At 44.3% G+C, this 21,094-nt stretch overlaps 1 protein-coding gene across 1 annotated transcript in view; it reads right to left on the bottom strand.

Moving 5' to 3' along the window:
* TM9SF4 (transmembrane 9 superfamily member 4) overlaps window positions 1-15,743 on the bottom strand; it is a 58,893-nt gene extending 43,150 nt beyond the window's left edge. The window contains exon 1 of the mRNA XM_065891890.1: window positions 15,504-15,743. Coding sequence (XP_065747962.1) covers window positions 15,504-15,518 — 15 coding nt within the window. The 5' untranslated portion in view covers window positions 15,519-15,743. The remainder of the gene's footprint in view (window positions 1-15,503) is intronic.
* Between the last annotated feature and the right edge of the window lie 5,351 nt (window positions 15,744-21,094).

The following is a 21,094-nucleotide window of genomic DNA, read 5'->3' as shown; positions in this document are numbered from 1 at the left end:
AAGAACAAACAAACAAAAAGACATAACAACAAAGAAAAAACTCACCCTAGCAGAAAACAACATTAAAAAGTAACAAGAAGCCACAGAGTCACCGAGCACCTAAAAGCAGGTACAAGGCACTGTGGCACAGTCTCTTCCTTCCATTTACCAAGTCCCTGCTCTGTGCTAAGCACTTTACAAACACTGACTTGCACGATTCTGGCAACTATAACTAACTACCCGGGGATTTCTATCACCATTTCCCAGGTGACTGCCAATTAACCTGAGACCCTGAGATTATATAACTTGCCCAAGATCAGAATGTACAGGAACAGGTATGCGCTTTTCAGGCAGGTGAGTTGCATTAAAAGATGATAAACATGTAATGGTGATATCGATAACAACGGCAGCTAACATTTACTGGATACCGATTATGTGCCAGGCACACTTCTAGGTTCTTTTCATGCAATAACCCAATTAATCAATTAATCCTGACAACAATCCTATGAGATAGAGACTCTTACTATTCTCATTTCAGAGATGAGGAAATTGAGGCTCAGAGAGGTGGCATAACACTAGTTGGGTCAGGATTTATACCCAAGCAGTCTGACTCCAAGGCCCATGCTCTAACCAGTACAGAAATCAGCTCACTACATTGAACACCTACTATATGTCAGGAACTGTGCCAGCCTCACAGAATGCACACCCACGAGGAGCTTTCAGCCAGCTGGCGGACAGAGACAAGTCATCAGCCAATGGCAATACTAGGTCCCAGATGCAGATGCTATGGAGGGCCTAGTCTCTTGCCCTATTAGTTAAGAGGCTAAGAAGTACACAGGACCAGCAACAAGCCCAGTCTTAGAGGGATGGGGTGCAGATCTAAGAACTCAAGCCTACCCAGGGCCTGAAGGGAAAGGAGAGGGAAGAGAGAAGTGTTCCAGAAAGAGCAAAACACAGGCACGAAGGCCTGGGGGCAACCATAAGGGGTTTATGGCAGGTGAGGTGTAGGCTGGTGCTTCTCAAACTTTAATGTGCATATAGATCACCTGGAGGGCTTATTAAAATGCAGTCTGATTCCGCAGGTCTGGGGTGGGGCCTGAGATTCTGTATTTCTAACACGCTCCCAGGTGATGATAACATTTCTAGTTCATGTGAGTAGCAAGCATGAATACGTCTGTGTAGACAGGAGACTGGAAAACAGGTAAGGGATACATCACACAAAAGCCACACTGAGGAGCTTGGGCTTTCTCCTTAGTGCACTGGGGAGACACTGAAGAACTTTAAGTAGGAAAGAGATACATCATATCTGCAGTTTTAAAAATGACTCTGGTTACCGAGTACGCGTGTGTATGTGTTCGGGGGAAGGGTGTGTGTGCGCAGCACATGTGTGCTCCAGAGACATAGTAACGTCCAGCCCTAGAGAAGTCACCTATAAATTCTCGGTCAGATGTGAGCAGAAGCAGCAGCCAGGTGAGGAAGCAGAATGGTAGGCCGTGGTTCTGAAACTTGAACAGGCAAGGAAATCACCAGGAGGGATTATTAAAACAGATTCCTGGGTCTAACCCCCCAGAATGTCTCTTTCAGTAGCTCTGGAGCAGGGCCTGAGAATCTGCACTTCTAACAAGTCTGCAGGAGATGCTGGTACTGCTGGTCTTGTCTTGGGATAACACTTTGAGAACCACTGGTGTAGTGGAAAGAGCACAGGCTTTGGGGGCCATACAGATATGAATTCAAAGCCCTGACCCACCACTTCCTAGCTGTGTGACTTTGGGCAAGTTTTTTAAACTCTTTGAGTCTCTGGTTTCTTATTTGTAATAAGAAAATAGTAATACTAAACTCATGGCAGGGTGGTTGAGTGATGATGGTGGTAAGGATTAAGTAAAGTACACAGAGTGTGTGCTTGATAAGGCAGAGTGGCTTTGCTCTGGGTTGCATCGGAAGGCAGGACCAATGAGTCCACTGCAAGGAGGGAGATGTATGCTCAATCTAAGGAAACTTCCAACAAGAGAGTTATCTAGCTGAGGAAAAGGCCATAACCATGAGCAAATCAGAGAAGGAGGTGACCAAGGAAGGAAGTGAAAGGGGATATCCCTACCCTAGTGAGGAGAGAGAACCAGAAGCCTCATTACCTCCCATAAAACTCAAGAAATTCATGATTCCCTTGAAAATATGGGACATTCCATCAACCCAAGCAACCTAAAGGTTGAACAAAACAGGGCAAAGTTCCACCCAGAGTTGGGTTCCATAAAGACATCTTTTGGGACTTCCCTGGTGGTGCAGTGGTTAAGAATCTGCCTGCCAATGGAGGGGACATGGGTTCAAGCCCTAGTCTGGGAGGACCCCACATGCCGCAGAGCAACTAAGCCCGTGCGCCACAACTACTGGGCCTGCGCTCCAGAGCCCGCGAGCCACAACGACTGAGCCCACGTGCCACAATCACTGAAGCCTGCGCGCCTAGAGCCCGTGCTCCGCAACAAGAGAAGCCACCGCAACGAGAAGTCCACGCACCACCACGAAGAGTAGCCTCCGCTCACCACAACCAGAGAAAGCCCGCGCAGCAATGAAGACCCAACGCAGCCAAAAATAAATAAATAAATTTATTTTAAAAAAAGACACCTTTTGAAGAACCTCAGGGTCAAGTAATCCAGGAGGCCAGAGAGCGGAAGTGTTCACACAGCAAATTATCTGCAGAGTAAAGGAAGTCCAGCTGTACTAAACCTGGCAGAGCTGAGTGATCAGAAGTTTGTCCCCACTGTGGGAGCCAAGCTCGGAGATAATTTGGATACCTCATGATTAGAGGTAGCCAAAGAAGAACCTGATGGCACAGATTAATTGCTTTTTGTCTCCCTTTACCCTCCCTCCCTAATTCTTTTCCTCTCCAATACTTTGTCTTCCTTGTCCCTCCCCCAATTCAATGCTTTACTACCAATAAACAAATCACTCTAGTCAGTTTCACACTTATCCTTTACTTCAGGATTATTTTGAAAAGAAAAATAATGAAGGCATACTACTTCTACTAAATATTAAAATACAGAGCTATCCAAACTGGTATTGGAGAAGACAGAAAAGACTTCAACGTAGAAACTGAAATAAGAGCAGTATCAGAAGAAAATATAGCTATGCTTTTAAACACTCTTGACATGGAAAGTTTTCTAAGAAGAAAACAAAATCCAGAAGCTATTAAGAAAAAGAATATAAAGGAAGAAGGAAGAAAATGAAAAAAAATCACCATAGAAAAAGAAAAAGACAATTTGAATAAAAATATTTCCCACAAAGCAGCCGCATGGCACAGGGATATTGGCTCGGTGCTTTGTGACAGCCTGGAGGGTGGGAGGGAGGGAGACGCAAGAGGGAAGACATATGGGAACATATGTATATGTATAACTGATTCACTTTGTTATAAAGCAGAAACTAACACACCATTGTAAAGCAATTATACCCCAATAAAGATGTTTAAAAAAAAAAAATTTCCCACACACCTGACAAAGGGCTAATTTCTTCAATACACCAAGAGCTCTTACAAACCAATAAAGGACAAATAACCCATAAGGATAAGAATGGGCAGTTAAGGGCTTCCCTGGTGGCGCAGTGGTTAGGAATCCGCCTGCCAGTGCAGGGGACATGGGCTCGAGCCCTGGTCCGGGAAAATCCCACATGCCGTGGAGCGACTGGGCCCATGCACCACAACTACTGAGCCTGTGCTCTAGAGCTCGTGAGCCACAACTACTGAAGCCCGCGCCTAGAGCCCATGCTCCGAAACAAGAGAGGCCACCGCAATGAGAGGCCCACACACCACAGAGAAGAGTAGCCCCCGCTCGCCGCAACAAGAGAAAGCCCACACGCAGCAATGAAGACCCAACACAGCCAAAAATAAATAAATAAATAAGAAGTATTAAAAAAAAAAAAGAATGGGCAGTTTAAAAGAAAAAGTTCAAATGGTCAGACACAAAAAGATGCTCAACATCATTCATAATCTAAAAACTGTAAATGAAAATAATGACATCTTTTTTACCTTTCCGAGTCACAAAGTTTAAAAAAAATCTGAATACACTAGATATAGGTAAATTTGGGGAGGGCAATTTAGCATAATATATACTTAAATGGAAGGTAGAATTATTATTGAAATACTGCCAACATAAGACATTAAGTTGAAAAAAAAAAGATGCACAGCAGTGTATGTATAGCATAATCTCATTTGTCTAAATAAATTTTTAAAAAGAATGTACCAAAGCCAAAGACATCACAAGAAAAGGAAACTACAAATATTCCTCAGGAACACAGACAGAAAAATCCTTCACAAAATATTAGCAAATTGAATCCAGCAACATATGAAAAGGTTTACACATCATGGCCAAGTGGGGTTTAGCCCAGGAATGCAAGGTTGGCTTAATATCTGAAAATCAAATAATGTAATACACCATATAAATAGAATAAAGGACAAAAACTATACAATCATCACAACTGATGCAGAAAATGCACTTGACAAAATCCAACACACATTCATGATAAAAACTCTCAACAAACTAGGAATAAAAAAGAACTTCCTGGACTTCCCTGGTGGTGCAGTGGTTAAGAATCCGCCTGCCAATGCAGGGGACATGGGTTTGAGCCCTGGTCTGGGAAGATCCCACGTGGCGCAGAATAACTAAGCCCGTGTGCCACAACTACTGAGCCTGTGCTCTAGAGACCGCGAGCCACAACTACTGAGCCTGAGTGCCACAACTACTGAAGCCCATGCACCTAGAGCCTGTGCTCCACAATGAGAAGCTACCGCAATGAGAAGCCCGTGCACCGCAACAAAGAGTAGCCCCTGCTCCCCGCAACCAGAGAAAGCCTGTGCACAGCGATGAATACCCAACACAGCCAAAAATAAAATTAATTAATTAAAAAAATTTTTTTGTTTTGTTTTGTTTTTGTTTTTGTTTTGCGGTACGCGGGCCTCTCACTGTTGGGGCCTCTCCCGTTGCAGAGCACAGGCTCCGGACGCGCAGGCTCAGTGGCCATGGCTCACAGGTGCAGCCGCTCTGCGGCATGTGGGATCTTCCTGAACCAGGGCACGAACCCGTGTCCCCTGCATCGGCAGGCGGACTCTCAACCACTGTACTACCAGGGAAGCCCTAAATAAATAATTAAAAAAAATAAAACAAAAAAAACCCAATGGAACAAAATTAAAAGTCTAGAGATAAATCTTTGCATTTACAGTAAATTGACTTTCAACAAAGTTGCCAAAGCAATTCAATAGGGAAAGGATAGCCTTTTCAACAAATGGTACTTGGACAATTGGGTAACCACGTGCAAAAGGAACCTCACATCACATACAAAAATTAACTAAAAATAGATCACAGACCTAAACATAAAAGCTAAAATGATAAAACTTCTAGGAGAAAATCTGTGCCCCTGGGTTAGGCAAAGATGTCTTAGATACAACACCAAAAGCACAACCTATATTTTAAAAAACTGATAAATTGAATTTCATCAAAATTTAAAACTTTTATACTTCAAAAGATCTCATTAAGAAAATGAGGACTTCCCTGGTGGCGCAGTGGTTAAGAAACCACCTGCCAATGCAGGGGACACGGGTTCGAGCCCTGGTCCGGGAAGATCCCACATGCCGTGGAGCAACTAAGCCCATGCGTCACAGCTACTGAGCCTGCGCTCTAGAGCCCGCAAGCCACAACTACTGAGCCCACGTGCCACAACTACTGAAGCCTGTGTGCCTAGAGCCTGTGCTCCGCAACAAGAGAAGCCACCGCAATGAGAAACCCGCGCACCACAACGAAGAGTAGCCCCTGCTCGCCACAACTAGAGAAAGCCTGCGCGCAGCAACGAAGACCCAATGCAGCCAAAAATAAATAAATAAATAAATAAATTTATTATTTTTTTTATAAAAGGGCTTCCCTGGTGGTGCAGTGGTTGAGAGTCCACCTGCCGATGCAGAGGACACGGGTTCGTGCCCCGGTCCGGGAAGATCCCACATGCCGCAGAGCGGCTGGGCCCATGAGCCATGGCTGCTGAGCCTGCGTGTCCAGAGCCTGTGCTCCGCAACATGAGAGGCCACAACAGTGAGAGGCCCGCGTACCGCAAAAAAAAAAAGAAAATGAAAAACAGGCCACAGACTAGGAGAAAAACCTTTGTAAATCACATATCTGATAGGGGACTTGCATCCAGAATATATAAAGTTTGGCAGTATCTTTAAAGAGTTAAACATAAACTTACCATACTATCCAGTAATTCCAATCCTAGGCATTTACCCAAAAGAAAAGGAAATACATGTCCATACAATGACTTGCACATGAACGTTCCTAACAGCTTTGATCACAACAGTCCAAAATTGGAAACAACCCAAACACCCATCAATTGGTGAATGGATAAACAAAATGTAGTATAGCTGTACAATGGAATACTATTCAGCAATAAAAACTACCAATTCATGTTACAACACGGATGAACCTCAAAAATATTATGCTAGGTAGAAGCCAGATGTGAAAGTCTATGTACTACATGATTTCACTTACATGAAATGCCCAGAAAAGGCAAATCTATAGAGACAGAGAGCAGATCAGTGGTTGGCTGGCTGTGGGAACAGTGTTATTGGCTGCAAGTGTCAATCCCTTGACTGTAAGGAAATTTGTTGGGGTGACAGAAATGTCTAAAACTTTGTGTCATTATGAAGATGGTTGTATAAGTCTATATGAAAAATTATTGAACTGTACACTTAAAATGGGTAATTTTATGGTGTTAAATGATACCTTCATAAACCTGAAGAAAAAAAAATCAGCTAGGGGGAGGTATAGACAAAACAAGTTTGGCAATATAATAGCAATTGTTGAAGTTGGGTAATGGGTTATAGAGGTTCTTTATACTATTTCTTCTACTTTTGTGTATGTTGGAAAATTTTTATAACAAAAGGTTTTTAAAAATAGACGTTTTAGGGGCTTCCCTGGTGGCGCAATGGTTGGGAGTCCGCCTGCCGATGCAGGGAACACGGGTTCGTGCCCCAGTCCGGGAAGATCCCACATGCCGCGGAGCGGCTGGGCCCGTGAGCCATGGCCGCTGAGCCTGCGCGTCCGGAGCCTGTGCTCCGCGACGGGAGAGGCCACAGCAGTGAGAGGCCCGCGTGCCGCAAAAAAAAAAAAAAAAAAAAAATAGACGTTTTATGTGCATAAAGATGTTCTGGAGAAACATTTTTTTAAAAATCAAAGACTACACCTGATGAATGGATGGTGGGGTAGCTGAGTGACTTTCTTTTCATTTATAGCTTTCATACTTTTTCCCACGTACACGGATCACCTATATTCAAAATAAATACACTGACACTTTAAGAAGGGGAAGCCTGCCTCTGAAAATACTTGGGCAAGTTCCCCCAAAGATGTGCAGAAAATGGGAGCTACAAGGTAAGAATGATGCAGAGGAGATTCTGAAGCCAGGCGTGTGGGTAACCAGACCAGATCAGTAATTCTTAATCTTGGGGAAGTGTTGCAAATCTCCCTAAGAATCTTAAAAAGCTACAGACGCTGCTCCCAGAAAAAAACACTCCGAAATGCAGCATCTGACGTATGATTCCAAGAGGATCAAAGGACCTAGAAGTTCACGGGCCCTTGATAAAGACCCCTGTACTGGGTCCCATTCCAACTTTTGTGATTATCTGACTTAATTACCTCTGTAGCCCTGACAGCCTCATAGAGGATGTTTGACCCATATTTCATTTCTGTAAGGAAATTAGGGAGAAGCAAAGTACCTGCTTCTTGGGAAATTCCTTTATATCTTCCTTTAATTTTTAATTGATCACCACAGGAACTCTCACATGAGGTTCAGTTTGAAAAGCCAGTTAAGTATTTAGGAAACACCTGCTGCACGTTCAGAGCCATGAAAGGAGCAGAGTCCTAGGAGAGGTGAACCAGTCCATTCAACGTTATTTTGCTTTACTTGGTTTCCAAGTCACAAGACTGCAAAGGCAGCATGTCAAGGAACAAGGTGATGGCGATCTAGAAGCCCTTGTGCTGTAATCTAACACCCTATCACTGGCAAAGATATGGGTGACCTGAAAAGTTATAAAGCTCGAGAGGCCTAAGAATCAAGGTCTTGCCCTCCCTATCTACTTTATTCCTGGGGGCTGGGCACGGAGAAAATTTTCTCCTAAACAACAGCCCAATGAAGGACTACTAGGACCAAAAATCACCCTTCACCCCCCGCCCAAATTTGCACCACCCAGTTTGAAAGGTATGAACAATTAACTTCTTCCAAAGAAAATAGGAAGTTTCCCCTGAGAACTGAAAATTATTTCATTCACTCATATTTCTCTGTGGGCAGAAGTTAACCTTTTGTTTTCTGGAGCCCTCTGCCTTACAGTCATCTTTCCCATAAACAGCATCACCTAGAGATAGAGTCTGGCCAATCTGAACAGCCTTCCTGGTTTCTATTCCATGCCTTTCCCGCTGCAAAAGCAGCACCTTCCCTTAGGAGTACGCTAGATTCTCCTTCTTCCTTTTCAAAGATACAGTCACCATTTTAAGATCGCTCAGTAACTGCTCCCCAGGGCTGCGAAGAACAAAGAAAAAGAAAAAGGCTTTGGGGCACAGTTTGCCAACAGTTAACTGAAATCAGTTACCTAATCAGTTAAAGCTCCCCAAGAATTCAACCACACATGAAGGACAGCTAAAGACCTCAGGAAGAAAAACAAACAAACACATGAACCAAAACAATCACACAAGCAAAGAAACCAAACCAGAACCAAATTAGCCACAGGAGACTGAAAATGTAGCCTTTATTTCAGAGCCCAAAGACACAGAATAGCTGTTGAGCAGAGACACACAAAAAGACTCAAAACTGTTCTTTGGGGGTAGGGAACAACCCACAGCAGGCTGTGGAAGTCCAGGTGAAACCAGTAACTACCCTCACCGAGCAAAAGACAACCAGACCCAAACCTTGAGGCTAGCAAGTGCAGAAACAAAACATAAAAAATGCACTGACCTTCCCTCTCCCCCTGGGTATTTGTAAAAGGACTCTCAGCCCAAGCAATAGGCTTAGACGGTTCATCTCCTAAAGACTTCAAACCATGGAGCAGGAAAGTTACAGAGAGCTCTCTTTGCACTAGGCATGTTCATCTCATATTTCATTTAATCATCACAACAATCGTTTGAGGAGAGTATCATCCTCATTTTAAAAATAAGGCAACCGGGCTTCCCTGGTGGCTCAGTGGTTAGGAATCCGCCTGCCAACGCAGGGGAGGTGGGTTCGAGCCCTGGTCCGGGAGGATCCCATATGCCGCAAAGCAACTAAGCCCGTGTGCCCCAACTACTGAGCCTGTGCCCTAGAGCCTGTGAGCCACAACTTCTGAGCCCACGTGCCACAACTACTGAAGCCCACGCACCTAGAGGCCGTGCTCCACGACAAGAGAAGTCACTGCAATGAGAAGCCTGCGCACCGCAACGAAGAGCAGCCCCCGCTCGCCGCAACTAGAGAAAGCCCGCGCGCAGTAACGAAGACCCAACGTAGCCAAAAAAAAAAGGTAAAAATAAGGAAACCGATTCGGATGAAAAAGTTTTTTTTTTTTTTTTTGCGGTACACGGGCCTCTCACTGTTGTGGCCTCTCCCGTTGCGGAGCACAGGCCCCGGACGCGCAGGCTCAGCGGCCATGGCTCACGGGCCCAGCCGCTCCGCGGCATGTGGGATCTTCCCGGACCGGGGCACGAACCCGTGTCCCCTGCATCGGCAGGCGGACGCTCAACCACTGCGCCACCAGGGAAGCCCGGATGAAAAAGCTTTAAAAGATGTATGGTGGTGATAGTTGCACAATAATGTGAATGTACTTAATGCCACTGTACACTTAAAATAGCTAAAATGATAAATTTTATGTTATGTCTATTTTACCACAATAAAAAAATGTTTTTAAAGTAACAGGTTTAAAGAAGCAAATAGTTTTACCAAAGTCATAAAACCAATCAGTGTCAGATTCTAGCCCAGGTCCTTAGACCAAGCCTTAGTTTCTTCATTTGTAAAATGGGCTTTTGTAAGGATTAGACGGAATAATGGATGAGCCTATGGTTTATCAACTGAAATGTATCTTGTGAGCAGAAATTCCCCCTTCAAAGTTAGGTAACATAGGGGATTACCACACCTTTTCATATTGCTTTTGAATCAGAATGTCAAAATAGGAAAAATGTTATAGAGACCACCTCATTTAGGGGTTGCAAGTTCAACCACCTCGAGGGGCCAGGCAAGATACCTAAATGGTGAAGGAAGGAACAGGACACGAGGGAGTGGAAGAGAAAATGACGAACTGGGTCCTGCATGGGGAATGCTCCTGACAGGGGACTTGGGCCCAAATTTTCAAGAAAAAAATGAAAATTTAGAGTTTTTGTAATGTGAAATCTCCCAATTATTAAATATTGGCAACTAATTAGAAAACATTTAAAGTCCTGTGCCTGCCAATCTCTGTCCTCCACCCCCACCACCCCAATCAAATCCATATGAAGATGCTGTCCATAAACTGTCTATTTATAGCATCTGATCTACTTCATTAGAAACTGAGGCCCAAAGATGTTAAGTGACTTGCCAGGGCAGCCAGACTCCCTTCCAAACTGGCTTACGAATTCAGCTCCAATTTGTGATTTGATTTTGTTTTTTAAGAACTGCTAGTAGCATTTAGCATAGCCTCTGAATACAAAACCTTCAGACTTCAAACCCTGGGAGGTCTCTCAGTTTAATGCTCGGGCATAGGTGAGAAATCATGGTAGGGGGCAGTGAAGGAAGCAATGAAGAGGAATGAGACGGAACCAAGAAGTCGTGGGTGTCCCCAGCCGTGCCCCACTTGGGAAATACCAGTGTCAGCAAATGGTTCAGGGATCAAAGCAGGTTTGGGGTGGTAGGTGGCTCCTACCATTCGTCTACGGCCAGATGGCCCTGTTCATCCTGGGTCCTTCCCACCTTCCTGCCAGTGCCCAGAGATCAAAACTCAACCTTCTCCAACATTCTGTGACCTGCTTCTTTAATGCTGAGATCAAAGGGGAACTTTTGTCCAAGTTGTAAAAGAGAAACCAAGAGGCAACTTAATGCCATCTCTGCCTTCTTTGGACTTCCTGAGGGGATTAAGGGCACTCCTTTAAAGGGATTCCTCAGAGAAACACATTTGTACCAAGGCCTGGTGTCGGCGCCTCAGCTCCAAAGACGCAGTGACTCCTGCAGAACACGTGCCAGGTGGAGCAACTCGAGAGAGCAGACAACACAACCAACAGACAGCCGCTTGGGAAGACCACAGGGATTATGGTCATGAAAAAAAGAAAATCAATCTGATTTTATAGGCATATTAGCAAAAATCACCTTAAATACAAGTACTGTAAACCACAAAATTTTCAACCAAGGCTTTAGAAATCCTCAAGTCTAAATCTTAATTGCACATATGACATGTGTTGAAACAAACCAAAAAAGCCAAAATAATCTGCCCCAGGCTACACGGTAGATCAGTGGCAGTGCTGGGACTAAGCTCCGGCTGCTGACTCCTGCTCCAGTGCTCTTTCCTCAATGGGCCAATGCCCATCCACGTGTGAGGCCCAGGGGAGACAGCAACTTGCCACACACAGGACTGGTAGCAGAGTCCAGGCCTCCTGCCTCTTGTTCCAGGCCTCTATCATCCAGATTCTATCACTAGAAACGGCTCCTGTGCTTCTGACTGGGTTGGGGGGCCGGTGCGGGATGGGAGGGGGGGCGGGGGAGAACTGGCTAGCACTGCTTCCATCTGCTCAAAGGAACCCTGAGGTCATTCAGGCCATTCCCCTGCCTCTGGACTGGATCAAACCCAAGTAACCTCAAAACAGTGAGAACTGACCCAGCAGTTCCACTCCTAGGTATATACCCAAGAAAACTGAGAACTATGTTCACGCAAAAACTTGTACACAAAATGTTCATACCAGCGTTATTCGTAACAGCCAAAAAGTGGAAACGATCCCAAAGTCCACCAACGGATGAAAGGATAAACAAAACGAGGTCTATCCATACAATGGAATGTTATTTGACATAAAACGGAATGAAATATTGATACATGCTACAACATGGATGACGTTTGAAAACATTATTCCATGTTAAAAAAAAAAGTCAGATACAAAACACCACATATTGTTTGATTCCATTTATATGAAATGTCCAGAAAAGAAAAATCTATACAGACAGAAAGTATATTAGTGGTTGCCAGGGACTGGTGGGAAAGGGGGAGTGGGAAGCGGCTGCTAATGGGTTTCTTTATGGGGTGATGAAAATGTTCTGGAAGTAGATAGCAGTGAAGGTTACACAACTTTGTGAATATACTAAAAAACCACTGAACTGTAAACTTTAAAAGGGTGAATTTTATGGTATATGAATTATAATCCAATAAAAAGGGAAAAAGATAAAACCCAAAACAGTACAAACAGTGATTATGTGAGAGAAATACAGAGTTTTATTCTCCAAATGGAGGTTTCCAGACTCCTGAGATGCCTACAAATGCACTCAATGGACATTTCCCAAGTTCCACGAAAATAATATTCCCCAAAGCATATTCCATATGATCAAGAATTCCATAAGGAGTGAGACATGAGCCTGCTTCTCACCTCAGACCCAGCTAGATCAACTCAGTATCCTGTAACTTTATAGAGTCATCTAAATCCAGGGCAGGAGGAAGGCAGGAAAACTAGAGAGCTTCAGTTTACACCAGCCACCTACTCCTATGCTGCAGGAAGTTCAGGAAACCCCATCGTGCTAACACAGACCCGGGAGGTGGCAGCCAACCCCTGGGGAAGAAGAACCAATCACTAAGGAGGGGAAGGGGGGAAAAACACATAAATACCACTTGAAACCTGCGTCCACAGCCCTAACTTGCAAAACAAGAGAATAAACCAAAACCCAGCATGTTCCCACGGTCACTGAATCTATTAGCTCACTTCCTCTTTCGTTGTATGACTTGCCTCAAAACCTGGACACCCCAAAAACAGATCCACACACTTCCATTCCTGACAGCTGTGCAAAAACCTTTGTGTACGAGGGAGTGGGGACTGTTCTGACCTCCGTGTAATAAAGTACTTAACACAGACCAAGCTCAAGTCCATCTGCCCACTCTGCCTGTCACACATATCCCCCTGTAATAAACTTGCTTCCATGCCTTTTCACCATCGCATCAAACGTGAAGTTTCTCACGTGCACTCTTTAAAATGGCCTCTGTGGGTCACTGTATACATTACATCCTCAGTTTCTTGAAATCAGTTACAGTATTCACCACGAAAGCACAGGGCGACACTCCCAGGTGACACCAAACATGAAATCACTGTGCTTTCCACTGTGCTTAGAATAAAATCCAAACTCCTTTCCATTGGTTCTCTGCAGGCTGAGAACAAGCCGGCTCCCTCAATGTAACGTTCTGGAGAGGATGGGAAGGCGAAGCACCTAACAGAACAGTCTTTCAAAATGCAGTCCACAGACTATAAACTGTAGACTACAACCCACCACAATTATAGGCATGCTTCTAGAAACACAGCTCTTCCTGCCTCTCCCATCTCCTCTTGTATCATTCTCTGCACCACACCCTGACTCCTCAGCATGTTTCAGTCCCTCCAGCCTTCTGTGTTCCTCAAACATACTCTTTCCCACCTTGGCCCTTTACGCTTGCCATCTCCTTTACCTGGAACACTCTTTGCATTGCTAGTTCCTTCTTGTCAATCAGGTCTCAACTCATGTCACTTTCTCTGAGAAGACTTCTCTGACCACTTAATGCAAAGCAGGTGCATCACCCTGTCACCCCCAATCACTACCATTTCACCTTGCCATCTTCACAGCACTTACTACTATCTGACACTACCTCGTTCATGTATTTGTTTACTTACTCACTGCCTGTCTCCTCAGACTAGAAAGGCTCCAGGAAGGTAGGGACCTTGACCCTCTAATTCACCAGAACATCTCTAGGTCTTGGCACAGAGCAGGCCCTCAAATATTTGTTGATTAAATAAATGTGTACCAGAAATATGTTAACTTATTACCTCCTAAAAACCTCAGAATAGGGCAGGAATTTCCCAGTGCAATGCAATAAATGCCATTTTATTGAACTTTTGTAAAAGCAGGTGTGACTTTTCCTGTTAAGTTCTTATGCCGTTCTTGTTCTGAATGTGGTCCAGAAAAAAAATGGGTTTCAACATACCACTTTTGGGATTTTTATCAGGCAAGACTGTGAAGACTTTTACCTGATCTCTGAGGTTCTAAACAAGGAATCCCTTTATTAAACAAAAAGGATAATTTATCAGTTGGTTAACAGAAGGAGGGAAATTTGTTATCAGCCAATATCCTACCCTTGTTTGGAGAAAATCAACACCAAAGAATTTAAACAACAATCTTCTTTACTGAAGTCAAATGTCCTTTGTGTGCACTCCCAGGATGCAATTATCTGCTGAGGAAGCAACATACAGGAACATCCAGACAATCACTCTGGACTAAATGACTTGTTTTGGTTCTGGTCTCTTGACAAGTAGAATGTGAGCCGAGCTTCTGGAAGAAGAAAGGGCCAGTCCTTCATAGATCTACTTCCAGCGTTCTGTACCAGAAGCCAGCAAGTTCTGACCCACTTTCCAGGCACAGCTTATCCACATACCCTTATTCACACACAGGCTTCATCCTAAAGAGCTGTGTGGCCCTGTAGGGGCATGGGAAGGGGAGGGGGCCAGGCAGGGCTGGTACAGTGTTTTTCGAAACGTAGTTACAGACCACCTCGATCATAATCACTACAGTGCTAATAAAAGTGCAGATTCCTGGGCATCCTCTAGCCCTAAGGAATTAGAATCTTTGGAAACTGCATTTTTAACAAGCCTCCAAGCACACACCCCGAGTCTTATGCACAGTTAAGTTTGAAAACCAGTGGGATAAAAGCTCCCTATGAGAGAGGCAGGGAGTTGAGAGAAGACAGGAGAAATGATTAGGAAAGAATCTGGGGATGGAGGATGGGGGTGGGGGTGGGCAAAGGCGTGCTTCCGGGTATCGGCAGTCAAGACAAGTGCGCGGTGGGAACAGCTGAGGGTACAGGTGAAGACAGGGTTCTGGAAAAGATCTGACACAGGATTTGGGCTGGGAGGTTGGTCAGAGGTGAGGACGCATCGCGGACTGGTCAAGACAGTGGGGAGGCGGAGAGAGCAGGGTCTGGACGTGAGAGGGAGGAGCGAAGGTGGGAATAACTGGGGGCTCTTCAGAGAGATCAGGGCTGGAAAGTGAAAACTGGGAAATGGGAGTCACAGGACGCGGAGACCAAAGCCAGAATAGGAACCGACGGAGGCGGTGTTTGAGACCTTTCCTCCGACCCAGTGCCTCCCCCAAAACTTCGGGCCTTGACAAGACTGAGTGCGGGGCAAAGGCCGGAGAGGGGGAGTTTGGGGGAGTCAAGCCCTGTCAGGGATGTCCCTCAGGCCTGCACTAGGAGTCCCTGAGGTGGCTCGGGCCAGGCATGGGACGCCGGAAAGTCCTGGGATCTCCCGGAGGGCCCCGCTCCATCTCCGGCTCCCGGAGCCTCCTTCACTCACCATCGCAGCCGCCATCTTGGATCCACGTGTCGTCGTAGTGACGTCAGCGGAAGTAGTGTTTCCCTGGTTACGGAGTTAAACTCCGCAAGGTGCTGCCTGCCTTCAGTCGCTCCTTTCGTGGCGGTGAGTGGAGGGGCAAAGAAGACTTGGCTGCTGATCGGTAGCTTGGTCTGGGGAGTCAGGTCGCTGATTAGGTGAAAAGAGAGAATGGTGTAACTACGGGAGCCATGTTAGCTCCTGGCAGAGCCTGCTCCTCCCACTCTTGACATTGCATTGTGGGTAATAGAGATGTGAGTAAACGCACTTGTTTTGTGGACTCCATTTTTACTATTGGCAGGAAGACCCGTTGCCAGGGTTACCTGAGGCCCCTGATATGGGTGAGTGGGATGGGTACCAGGGCTCTATTAGCAGAATAATTTGTAATTATATATTTAATTACTTGCTTGAATATCCTATATCCTCTCCAATAAAATATAATTCCTATGTGGGTAGGATCCTGCCTTTTATTTAACCTCCCTCTGCCTCATTCTCATCTGTGAAATGCGGAGGGGATGATTATAATACCTTCATCATACGTTTATGATGAGGATCCAATGACATAATGTTACACACTGTTATTCAATAAATAATTGTCATTAGACTCTTATGTATACTCCTTCTGGCATACGTTAGGTGCCCAACACAATACACTACTTATTAAATGAATGAAGGAAAAGCAGCATCTTTAATGGAGGGAAACATCTTTGAATGTGGACTTAACCATGTGCTACTTACCTAAGTGTGTGACTCGAGGCAAGTCACTCATCCTTCCTAAGCCTCAGTTTCCAGTTGCTGGAAAAGGAGACCCAAAGAGTTGTGGAGTTAAAATTGGGAGAGACCTGAAAGTTCTCTTGGTCCATGTATCACTGTAAGGTGGATACAGTACCAGTGCTATCTGCAACTGTTAGGGAAAGTTGTAAAAGAATAATAATGGTGGGACTTCCCTGGTGGCGCAGTGGTTAAGAATCCACCTGCCAATGCAGGCGACACGGGTTCGAGCCCTGGGCCGGGAAGATCCCACATGCCGCGGAGCAGCTTAACCCGTGTGTCACAACTACTGAGCCCGCGTGTGGCAACTACTGAAGCCCGCGTGCCTAGAGCCCGTGCTCTGCAACATGAGAAGCCTGCGCACGGCAACGAAGAGCAGCCCCCGCTCGCTGCAACTAGAGAAAGCCCATGCTCAGCAGCGAAGACCCAACACAGCCAAAAATTAATTAATTAATTAATTTTAAAAAGACAAAAGAATAATAATGGTTAATAATAATAATCACTTACTGAACATTTGTTGTGTGCTGCAGCATTTAGCATTACGCCAAAACTATTCATAAGACTCTCTTATCTAATCCTACCTCTTGGCAGGGGGCAGTTGAACTCTGTTGCCCACCTACAAGCACCACTATGGTGGATTGCCAGACAAAGAAGGCTGCCAACAAGTCTTCCCATCTTTTCGTGAGCATACTGTTTCTCCCGCCAAGAGGTAGACTCTTGTTCTCTTCCTTTTGAATCTGGCTGGCCACATCATTTGCTTTAGCCAATAGAATGTGGTACAGATGACGCTGCCAGTTCTGGGTCTAAGCCTTAAGAGACTTGGCAGCTTCTGTTTCCATCATCTTGGGTCTAAAGATGTGTGGCTACCCAGCTGGAGAGCCACATGGAGAGGGAGAGAGGCCCAGGCATCTCCTCAAGTTACTCTGGAAATTCTAGTTGAGCACTAGGCATACAAATGGAGTCATCATGGACATTCTAACCCTAGCTGAACTGCCAACAGAATACAGCCACATGCATAACCTTTTCTGACACTATATGGGAGAAAAAAACTGCCCAGCTGAGCTCGGTTGTTTTAGATTTTGGAGTGGTTTCTCATGCAGCAATAGATAATTGAAACATACACTTATTAACTCTTGTGACCCACACAGCTATCCTGAAGAAGAGCACAACAGATAAATCCCCAAGGGGGAAGAAGTTTGAGAGACTAGGGGGGGAAATTTGCCTGGAGTTTCATAGCTAGTAAGCCATAGGTTCCAAACTTGCAATCAGCTCTCCTGGAGCTTGAATCCTGGGTGTTTCCCACCATTTCTGGATGCCTGAAGAAGGATGACTGATAAGGAACAAAGTTCCGTGAATGGCATATTCCTCAGTATTTCCATTTTTCCCCTCATACTTTCTGTTTTTCCCATAGGGCTTTCATGACCCAGTCTCCTTTAGTAACATACATACATCAGAATCTTGGAGTAAGACTGCTTGGGTTTAGATCCCATCTCTGTCACCCCCGCCCCCAGCTCCATGGTATGGGCAAATTTCACTTTTCCCGTAATTCTTTTTATTGTAAAATATACATCACATAAAATTTACCATTTTAATCACTTTTAAGTGTACAATTCAGTGGTATCAAGTACATTCACAGTCTTGGGCAGTCATTACTACCCTCCATCTCTGGAAACTTTTCTTCATCCCAAACTGAAACTCTGTACCCATTAAACTCTAACTCTGCATTATACCTTCCCCTCAGCCCCTGGTAACCACTATTCTACTTTCTGTCTCTATGAATTTGCCTGTTCTAGATACCTCATATAAATGGAATTATGCAACATTTGTCCTTTTGTGTCTGGCTTATTTCATTTAGCATAATGTCTTCAAGTTTCGTTCATGTTGTAGCATGTATCAGAATTTTATTCCTTAAGACATTTGGGTGGTTTCTACCTTTTGGCTATTGTAAATAATGCTGCTATGAAATATCTGTTCAAATCCCTGCTTTCACTTCTTTTAGGTGTACACACAGAAGTGGAATTGCTGAATCATATGGTAATTCTATGTTTAACTTATTGAGGAACTGCTATACTATTTCCCACAGTGGCTGTATCATTTTACATTCCCATCAGTTATGCACAAGGGTTCTAATTTCTCCACATCCTCACCAACACATGTTATTTTCTGTTGTTGTTGTTATATTTAATAATAACCATGCTAATGGGTGTGAAGATGGGCAAGTTTTTTAACCTCTCTAAACCTCAACTTCCTCATCTGTAGAGCATGGATCATAAAAGACCTTACCTCGTAGGATGGTTATGTGGGCTGAATAAGTTAATATATGTCAAAAGATTAGAATAGTGCCTGTCACATGGTAAGTGCTCTATACATGCTTGCTGTTATTACTTTGAGGTCAGTAGGGCTGCCTTTTTATCTCTGGAATGGTGGAAACATTAAGATAAAGATAAGTTGAGAAACTTGGACAGCGTAACCCAGCAAATCAGAAGGGGGATAAGGCTTGACTCAAATCCTTTCAGTCGAGTCCATGCCTCCGTTGTACATCCAGACAGACAGACAAAACCAAACCCAAACTAGAGGGGTCTTATAGGAGCATCGAGGCATGTAGTTCCAGACACCTGCAAAAATGCTTCTCCAAGGAAAACTGGAGGGTGGGGCTGGGCTTAGAGGAAGCAAATCCGATCCTTAGATATCTCCGAGGAGAAGGGTAGGATGTATTAATCTATGTCCTTCTCACAGTGGTGTCAGTTATCTATTGCTACATAACGCACTACCCTAAAACTTAGTGGCTCAAAACAACAATGATTTATTATTTCCCTTGATTGTGTAAGTTGGCCATCTGGGAAATTCTGATGGTTTCAACTGGGATCTTTCATACGCTCTCATCTGACAGCTTAACTGGGGCTGGAGGGTCCAAGGTGGCCTCATATGTTTGGGAGGTTGGTGCTGACTATCAGAAGGGCCTCTCTCTCCACATGGTCTTTCATCCTCAACAAGGGCAGCCTAGGCTTCTTCACAGTGTGGTCTCAGGGGTCCCTGAGGGTGAGAGCAAAAGCTGCTAGCCTCTTCCTAAGGCCTAAGCTTCAGAAATCCCATAGCATCAGCTCTGTCACAATCTGTTGGTCAAAACAAGTTACAAGATCAGTCCAGAGTCAAAGTGGGAGGGGATCACACACAGGCACGAGTTCAAGGAGGCATGATTCATTGGGGGTCATTTTGTCACAAACCATGGCGCAATCCTTGCCTAGGCCACCCTCCCCTCTCTCCCCTAGGCATCTGGGGTGATGTTTTTCTACACCCACTCTTGTCACCTCTAATGTCTATTTAACCATCAAAGTCATCTTTTAAAAAACAAGAATCAACTGTTTCTTCCCCGTTTAAAACTCTGGAATGATTCCCACTGCGGTAACAGAAAATCCCAAGTCCTCACCATGGCCTGCAAGGGCCTTCACGATCTGGCCTTGACTCCTACACTGTCCCCTTTACTCACCAGGCTCCAGCCACACAGACCTACTTGGAACTTGCCGAGCTCATCTCTACCTCAGGGCCTTTGTACTTGCAATTCCTTCTCTCTGGAATATTCTTCTCTCAACATTTTGTGTGATTAGCTCCTTCTCATGATTAGGTCTCAGCTCAACTGTCACCTCAGAGAGATGTTCCCTGCCCCCAACACAGTTGGGAAACACCCACACACACATAGAGAGAGAGATACTTTGGTTATTTCTTATTGTCCTTCTTCCATGAAAGCCTACACTGGGTCTATGGTGTTCCCAACTGTGTCCCTACTAAGTATGTGCTCAAAAAAATATTTGTTGAATGCTTGCATTATGAATTAATCTTAGGCCTCACTCTGTCAGTTGGGAATAGATCCTGCTGCAAGGAAGACACACACCACCGCCCCGGAAAATAACAGTGGCTTAACAAGATGAACACTTACTTTTCTCTGTCTTAGTTTGCTTTTCTCCAGAAGCTGACTCTGAGACAAGGATTCAAGCAAAAGTACTTTATCTGGGAGGTAAAGGGATGCCAGAAGGCAATGGTGTGCAGAAGCCAGCTTCTACTGTTTGCAAGAGCTGATAGTTAAATTCTCAGAAATTTTGTGAGCCAGTTGTTGAATACGGGCATTAGTGAAAATTAAATTATATACATTTAAAATTAAGTAAATGGTATTAAAAACAAAAGTATGAAATATTCAAAACTCATTTCCTAATAATTTTACTAGATTTTATTATTTGCTAAGCTCTTGATTTTATTTACATCTATTTTATGTGTATGACAGAAATACTGTTATTTCATGTGCTGCTACACATCTCTTCCCAGCTCTGTATTCAGTGACTTTGGGTTGGTAGCAGAGACAGTTTATCCATTAACACAGTAGGTACAGTGCCCAAGGCCCAACATACTTTTAGGGTCCACGAAATGTTTAAAAGAAATTAATTCCTTTTAAAAATCAGAAGGCAAAAATGAGCTTTTGTGTTGAAGTAAAAGTTTTCATATGTAATATTAGCATATTCATTTTTTTTTAAAAAAAGAGCTTATTTACTTATTTATGTATGCATTTATTTCTTTATTGGCCACGCTGCACAGTTTATGGGATCTTAGTTCCCCGACCAGGGATTGAACCCAGGCTCCAGCAGTGAGAGCACCGAGTCCTAATCACTGGACTGCCAGGGAATTCCCAGTGTATTCATTTTTATATCAATGCAGCTGTTGACTGCAATTTATATTTAATACAATTTATATTTATAAATAAAAATATTTATATTGATATTTATAAAATGTATATT

Source organism: Phocoena phocoena, chromosome 15 (assembly GCF_963924675.1).
Source record: "Phocoena phocoena chromosome 15, mPhoPho1.1, whole genome shotgun sequence".
In the NCBI taxonomy this organism is placed as follows: Eukaryota; Metazoa; Chordata; class Mammalia; order Artiodactyla; family Phocoenidae; genus Phocoena; species Phocoena phocoena.
This window is presented reverse-complemented; position numbering and strand designations above follow the sequence as displayed.